This window comes from Triticum urartu, chromosome 2 (genome assembly GCF_003073215.2).
Source record: "Triticum urartu cultivar G1812 chromosome 2, Tu2.1, whole genome shotgun sequence".
NCBI lineage: Eukaryota > Viridiplantae > Streptophyta > Magnoliopsida > Poales > Poaceae > Triticum > Triticum urartu.
Genome location: NC_053023.1, coordinates 692,381,757 through 692,389,984, shown reverse-complemented (window position 1 = coordinate 692,389,984; position 8,228 = coordinate 692,381,757). Strand labels below are relative to the sequence as shown.

Below are 8,228 nucleotides of genomic sequence, written 5' to 3'. Positions count from 1 at the left end.
ATGTTCTTTAAATAATTTTAAATAGAACCAAACTTTGTTAAACTGGTATCTGAACTTTGCCATGAAAAATAGAAGAACTTTTGGAAAACCCTGGCATAGCTCGCATTTTTTGAAAAATAGGTAGAGAACCTTTTAACCATATTTTTGGAACTTCGTCGCCAAAACTCAAAAAACTTTTCATTTTTTTTGGGTTTTTTCTAAGGTCCTTCTGATTTTCATGGCAATGTTCAGGCACATCCTTTATAAAGTCTGACAAAGTCTTCATAAAAATTGCACGCTCATGATTTTTTAGTGAAACTGTGGGTTAACATGTAATAATCACACAGTAACTAGCGATGTTATCCCACAAAATTTTTAACTAGTGACGTTAATTATCCATGCCAGATATAATTATGAGGCTGGCCGCCACTAAACATGAGCATGAGAGGGAAAAGTGCGCAGAGCATGCATAGGATCTAGCTAGAGAAACGAATCTACTAGCCTGTGGCTGGTGCATGGCTGACACAACGGTGGGCCTAACTGATTGGACAGCATGCATGACGACCGGCTCGGATTCGCGCTGCATACGGAAGGCATTTACATTCGTGTTCCGTTCATAGCGTGTATCTCCACCGCTCAAATCTATCCATGATGCGTGTGAGGAAGCCGAGAAGGGCCCCGCTAGGACCCAGGCTAGTTTTGTCCAGTAGTAGGTGACGTTGTCACTAGATTCACTTTACCCCTCCGGCTATAGAATTAATTCCCGTGATTATCTCTCTAGCTTATATTGTTGGAATAATTTAAACATCATAAAATTAAAATATCATGTTATTTAAATTGTTCTCAAAGAATGTTCTTTAAATAATTTTAAATAGAACCAAACTTTGTTAAACTGGTATCTGAACTTTGCCATGAAAAATAGAAGAATTTTTGAAAAACCCTGACATAGCTCGCATTTTTAAAAAAATAGGTAGAGAACCTTTTAACCATATTTTTGGAACTTCGTCGCCAAAACTCAAAAAACTTTTCATTTTTGTTGGTTTTTCTAAGGTCCTTCTGATTTTTATGACAAAGTTCAGGCACATCCTTCATAAAGTCTGACAAAGCCTTCATAAAAATTTCACGCCTGTGATTTTTTAGTGAAACTATGGGTTAACATGTAATAATTCCACGGTAACTAGCGACGTTATCCCGCAAAAAAATTAACTATCGATATTAATTATCCATGCCAGATATAATTATGAGGCTGACCTGACACTAAACACAAGCATGAAAGGGAAAAATGCACAAAGCATGCATAGAATCTAGCTAAAAAAACGAATCTACTAGGCTATGGCCAATGCATGGCTGACACAACGGTGAGCCTAATTAATTGAACAGCATGCATAATGACCGGACCGGCTCCGATTCGTGAACACGAACATAAAAAACTGCGTCCGGCGGGGAGGTACTTTCGTCATCGTTTGCTTATACTATTTATAAAATGGGGCGGAAGTTTGACACTTTCTTTTTACATAGACACTCTCATATGTACAATTTTACATTATGTGATGCCCATCCCTGCTCCTCAAAAACACGAGCAGGATAGAGGAAAGAGAACTCATCACCGGAAAAAGAAAGACAAATTACAGGAATCATCTGTACACTTCATCAGTCATCACACTCAAGTTCGTGGGCTATAGCTATACTCGAATGACACGGTCACCGGCCGGCAGCGCCACCGGCGGCGTCGGCTGGCGCTGCTCGTAGACCCGGTGGATCTCGTTAATGAGCCACCTCGCTTTCTTGTTCGCCAGAGGGCTGCCGTCGGCGATGAGCGCGTACAGCGCGGGCATCAGCGCAGTCATCTTGCCCATGAGGGCGACGACCTTGTCCCCTCCGTGCAGGCACAGCGAGGCCAGCAGCGCCACGCAGTGGTCCTTCCCCGACCGAGACACCGACGCGCCGAGGAAGTCGACGAGGCTCGTGACGAGCTCCGAGCTGGCCAGGATGGCCGTCGCGCCGGCCGGCTGCTCGGCGATCCTCGCGAGCAGGGCGACGGCGTCGTTCGCCAGGTCCTCGCGGTCGCCGGGCAGGAGGCTGGCGAGCACGCCCACGGCGCCGGCGGTCACCGCCTTCCCGATGCTGCTCGCGCCGTGGAGCACCCCGTGGAGGCTCACCAGCGCGTTCTTGCGGCCGCGGTAGGTGCCGTCCCTCATGAGGCGCACCAGCGTCGGGATGGCCTCCGGGATGCGGCCGATCTCCTGGCAGTACTCGCTGTTCGGCGAGAGGTAGAACAGGATGGCCGCCGCGTTCTGCCGCGCCTCCACCTTGGCCGCGACGTTGACGGCGTCGACGACGAGCCCGAGCCCGCCCGCCTCCACGAGCGCGCTCCGCCCGGCCGCGTGCTTCGAGAGGTTGAGGAGGCAGGCGATGGCGTTGTCCTGGACGGACGCGTCCATCGAGGAGACGAGGTGGAGGAGCCACGGCACGGCGTCGGCCTCCACGAGGCACGCGCGGTGGTACACGTTGCGCTTCGCCAGCTTCCGCACCTCGTGCGTCGCCTTCTTCTGCTCCTCGGGCGTGCCCCTGGAGAGCCTGGCAATAAGGAAGGTCACGGCGAGACGCACGCCGCCGGCCGCGGCCGGGCCGAACGCCGAGACGGTCTTATCGACCGCGCACCGGTGCTTGCTGCTCTGCTGCTCGTGGAGCGGCGTCCCATTGGCCAGGAGCAGCTGCTCGACAATGCCGCGCGCGGCTACGTTCGGCACGAACTGGGTGCTACGGAGCTTCTCGCCGGTAACAGGGCACGTCCGGCAGCCGCTCTTGATCCACCGTTTGATGGACGTCCGGTCGTAAGTTTGGCCGGTGGTCACGGTCACCGGGTCAGTCATCAGCTCGAGACTGATCGGGCATTGCAGCGCCTCCTGGCTAGTCCACGCCGCGCAGCTCGATGCCGGCCTTGACCCGGGCGCTGCCGCGTCAGCTTTCTTGGCATCAACGGTGTCAAACAAGACGACGCGACAGTAGACGAGGAACGCCATGAGGCCGCTGATGAGCACGAGGTCGTTGTCGTTCTCGCGGCCGTCCTCCAGGCGGTCCAGCAGCTCGGCCTCGAGGAAAGCGGCCTCCTCGGCGCAGTCGCACCAGCTGGTGATGCCGACGCGGCCGAGCACCATCATCGCGTCCTCCGCGTGCGGCGTGGCGCGGCTCCTGAACAGCGCGAGCATGGAACGCACGCTCCGGGTCGCGCGCCCGTCGTCCTCGTCCGGCCACACCGGCGCGCGCCACGCCTGCTGAGACAGGAGCCTAGCGAGCTCTCCAGCCTCGACAGAAGCCCCGACCACGTCCGCCGGCAGGACGTCCAAGGCCGTGGCGACCGAGCCGAGGATGACCCTGAGCTCGGACGCAACCATGTCGGCGTTCATGAGCACCCACAGCCTCGCCCCTCGCCTGGAGCAGTCCGCGAGCAGGAACCGGAGCTTCTGCATGGCGACGTGGAGCTCGGACAGGCCGAGCACCGACGCGTCCGGCAGGGGCTCCCCCGCCGCCTCGCGGACCTCCTCGAGGAACGCGAGGAGGACGCGGGTGACGCGCAGGGCCTCGCCGGCCCCCCGCCGGAGCACGGGGAGCGCGGCGGCGTCGTGGCGCGCGACCTCGGCCACGAGGGCGACGAGCGACGCCAGCAGCGTCGCGGGGGCGATGGCCTCGCACGGGCACACCGTGGGCAGCGCCAGCATCCGGCGGCCCGGCGGCGCCTGACGGTCGTGCGGCGGCATGTCGCGATCGGGCAGCTGCGGACGGCAATTGGATTTGGAGGGAACGCAGCGCGCCGGACACAAAATCTGTGAGGATTGAGGAGCGGGGTCTTCCTCTCTCGCGGCGGCCAAGACCAAGAATTGGAAGAACTATTTATAGGGACGACGGTACACGTGCTGGACCGGCCATGGATAGGGCTCGGGCTGGTGGCGCGCGGCGGTTCGCCGATGGTGGCGCGTACGAATCTGGTTGCGGTGGGCGGCAGCTTCCGGACGGACGGGGCAAGGCGAGGCGACGCGCCAATATCATGATTGCATAGTGCTGCACTGTGCGGGCCGCGGGCGGCAGCTTTTTAAAATCCCGGGCGTTGTTTCATGTGCTTCCGATAACAAGATTTGCTGTCTCGATTAGCTGGGAATCGAGTATGTAGATAATAAAATTGTTAGGGGGGTGGGGGGCAGAAGATATTGCAATTTGCAATATGGAAATCGACTCGGCTCCACATAGAAGAGTGCCCTAAGCTGATCGTTCAACATTTTGTACTACTACCAGTAGAAAAGAAAATAATTTTGCTAAGTTTCAGTCGACCGAGACTTCCTTAGCCTTAGTCAATGCTATATTGATTTTGTCTTGCATGGAGATTTGTACAAAAATTTTCTTTTTGACTTTTTCCTTTATATTCTTGTGTGTATATACTACACCTTCGTCACATAATATAAGATGTTTTTTCAAGAATATAAGACGTTTTGAAGCTATGTTAGCTTGCAAGAAGAGTGTTTTATATTGTGCGACGGATTAATATATCACCCGACTAAGACTTTATTAAGTCTCCGTCACACTGAGACAAAGACCCAAAAGAAAAGGTAGAAAGTATAGAACGCGTGCCTTTTGCATGTGGAGGCACGCACAAGTAACACGACGGACGGCTAACAGATTGTTAGTTTGACAGCGTTCCGTCGCTGTTTTAAGCAGAGCTCCAGCTGCTGGCGCTCTCTCGAGAGAGAGAATCACCGCGCGCGCAAAAGATTAGCCGGTAATTTATTCTTAGGGCTTGCGAGCTGTCGTCGTCTGTCCCGGCATGGCCGAACACGATGGAAACGACTGCCGCCGGAACGGGCTTACGGGCCCACGTGACATTGGCTCTTGCAAGGCGTGGGCGCATGGGATAATCGTAATCACGGCCATGTCGGCACGTACGGCAGGAGTGGGGAGTTTGGAACTGTCGGCCGGCCGCCCGGGGCACGTGGACGGGCGCCGTGACCTGAGCGCGGCGGCATCGCGAGGGAGTCCCGGAGGGCGGCTGGGCCCACCTGGCCGACACGGTGCCGCCCCAGGTGTCGGCTCCCGAGCGTCCTCTGTTCGGGGCCCCCCTCTGTTCGTGCCCATTGAGAGGCAGCAAGCCAGGAGTGGGCACCTCCTGAACCCAAGAGCATCCGCACCCACTTTTTGAAAATTACTTTTTCCGGTTTTTTTACTCTGTATATTAGAATTTTTTGAAGTCAAACTTCATAGAGTTTGACCGTATTTATATAAAAAAATATCAACATCTGTCATGCTAAAGTTATATAATATGAAACTTTAAGTCATGACACATCTATTGATATTGATTTCAGATTGTGAATGTTGGTACTTTTTTCTATAAAATTGGTCAAACTTTACGAGGCTTGACTTCAGTCAAATCTTATATACGAACTAAAAAGGATCGGAGGGAGTACATTTTAAGCATTTTTTAAAATCTCAAAAAATTCAAAAGAAAATTTCATGCATACATGTCGCAAATGTATGTGCAGGGAACAAAGTTTTGTGAAAAAATGTCTTCTTGTTTTGTCTCCGCAAAAAAGTCAAATTTCAGTGCTTCTAAATAGCGTTCCACGACACAATATTTTGTCTTTTTTGCACACACCATGAAAAAAGTTATTTTTCCGCGAAACTTTATGCACACACATAGAACATGAAGACGTATCAGTGCAACATTTTTCAGATATTTTTAGCATTTAGAAATGTGTTTTTCAAAGTGGGTTCATATGTATCCGGGTTCATTCATGCACTTCCCAGCAAGCCAGGGATGATGTCCGTGTGCATGGTTTTGCATCCGCACCTGAGAGAGAAAGATATCTAGGGAGCTGGTACTGATGCTACCTGAAGTCGTTAAACTTGTGCCATGGTTTCATTAATGAAATCGGAGGGGATCCCCTCTTTTGCTTAAAAAAAACCTAAAAGAAAAAGATGAGAGAGAGTGCATGTGGAAAGAATGTGAAGATGATATGTGGCCATGTAGTCACTGAGACAAGTGAGTGATCCCAGCTGGGCTTACTCTTTCCCGGTGTCACGAATAGGTCTAAGTTATGATTGATCGGAATCAGTAAGTTTGCGGTGCCAATTTTAGGGATTTAGAGTTTAAAGTTGGATTATTACTTGATTTATGAATCCAATATTTATTTTAGACTCTTCTCTTTCATAATCATGCCCTGAACCTCCGTCGGGTTTAAGGCCCACACCCCTGGCCTAAACCCGGACAAAGACGCCTCCACACGTAATCCGTGAAAAATCATAAGAGCATCTACATCCGGGCCTAGCTAATCTGCCCCCCTAAATGTCCATTGACGCGTTTGGTCACCTCTTAGATGTCCACGTCCACAACTGGGCACCTCATTAGCAAATCCTTAAATCCATACAATCACATGCAATGTAAACTAATTCATGTCATGCATATGGATCCCACACATAGCATCCGACCGCTTCATCAACATGCCATCAAACTACTTCATGCAAGCCACACGCAGTGGATGGGCCGTGAGGCATGCCGGCTTTGACCTCCGACATGGAGGCTGATGATGCACAAATGAGGCGCCACCGAAGGGGTTGCGCCATCACCCCGGAGTTGCGGAGCCAGCTAGGGGTTGCCGCATCCGACAAGGCCGCAGTCATACGCCTTGAGCCACCAGCAACGACAGATCCAAACGTCATTCACACAGACGCAATGGATTCCCATCGGATTGACTCCAATAGCGTCCCGACACACACTCCTCCCGTGAATGGTGGATAGTCATGCGGACGGCTATCTCCTCATCTCCGCATGGGACGAGGTCCCAGTCAACGGATCGGAAGATCTCGGAGTCGGATTCATTGCCAGCCATGTTAGAGAAGGCTGAAGATTGTCGGAAAGGAGTTTGGGACGGAGTGGAGTGGCTAGAATTTCATCTGGGGTGCGGATAGGGACGAACATATGTGGGTCAGGGTGGACCAACATGGGCCAAATCAGTCATGGCGGATGCACCTCCCCATATCCGCCCCGGATATGGGTTGGATATGAGCGGTGTTAGTCAGGCCGGATGTATAGGGTCGATACGAGGGGTGCCACTGAATCGTGATTTTGTGACCGGTCAGTGACCAAGCTATCCATCCTCATGTATGAGGGCGTTTGAGGAGTCCGGACGTAGATGCTCTGACCACGACATCACGCAAGCTGTTAATTATCTGCCTCATCCTCCTATTAATTCTCCGGGCTGCATGCTTTACTTTTGGATATAAGGCAAAGCTGCCCATACATTAGTATAAAAAGATGTATATCACATATTATACTACTTTTGTAAGTATAATTACATATAGTCAGTAAGCGTGTGTTTAGTTCCGAAACAAAGTGAAATAAAATGTCATGGTTCCATTTAATTAGAAGGGCCTGGTTCTGTTCCTATGTTTGGTATTGATATAATTCGACGGAATGGAATGATTTTGTTTCGATACTTCAGAGGAATGCTGATGGCGGTACAGGAGACCAGCCAAACGCTCTTCAACATGCAGTTGTACATTTCCCTTCTCTTAGTGAACGTCCAAGATAGACCTTCGCGACGTGTTGGGCATGGTGCAACCGTCCTGCATGTTTGTGCAGACCATCCACGATGTCTCAGCCCCGACCTCCGCGGCCGCATACTTATAAGTCTTAAATGTACCTATAATTTTTTGCCATGTTCATGTTACTTATAGTACTATTTCTTAGTTTGGTACCTTTCTATACTTTTTTAGATTTACCATTAATTCAATGTCAATTGTCAGTTGCTATTGTTCTTTTGTGTTTTTACACTTTGTAGAAAATATCGTTTTAGGGACAGTAATATAAAATATGATCATTAGGGAAATCAACATGGAGCCACAACCAGGGGCCCCTAGCCCCCGCGCGGTGGGCCATTACATGAGTAGGGATTTGATGCTTTAAAATCATTTTGCTTTGCATGATCATATATAGTTGACAATATTTATGTCACATTCATCGTTATTCATTTTCATATACACCATGCTTTATCATTGCATATCCTGGCACACTATCAAAGGCATTCATATAAAGTTTGTATATTGTGTTCATCATCATTGTTAATAAATTTGAGTTAATAAATTCAAAAAGTGTTGATGCCAACATTGATGCACGATTTACCCGGACAATGTTCAACATGTGGTCGCACATTTCCCTCCATGTTTGCCATAGCTTGTTCAAAACTGATCTGCGCGACATGCTG

The 8,228-nt window shown here is 50.4% G+C and overlaps 1 protein-coding gene across 1 annotated transcript; it reads right to left on the bottom strand.

Annotated features, from left to right (window-relative positions):
• Positions 1-1,582: 1,582 nt before the first annotated feature.
• On the bottom strand, positions 1,583-4,002 carry LOC125534157 (U-box domain-containing protein 19-like). The gene has a single exon (XM_048697444.1). The coding sequence runs from the start codon at positions 3,735-3,737 to the stop codon at positions 1,662-1,664; it is 2,076 nt and encodes a 691-aa protein (XP_048553401.1). The 5' UTR covers positions 3,738-4,002; the 3' UTR covers positions 1,583-1,661.
• Between the last annotated feature and the right edge of the window lie 4,226 nt (positions 4,003-8,228).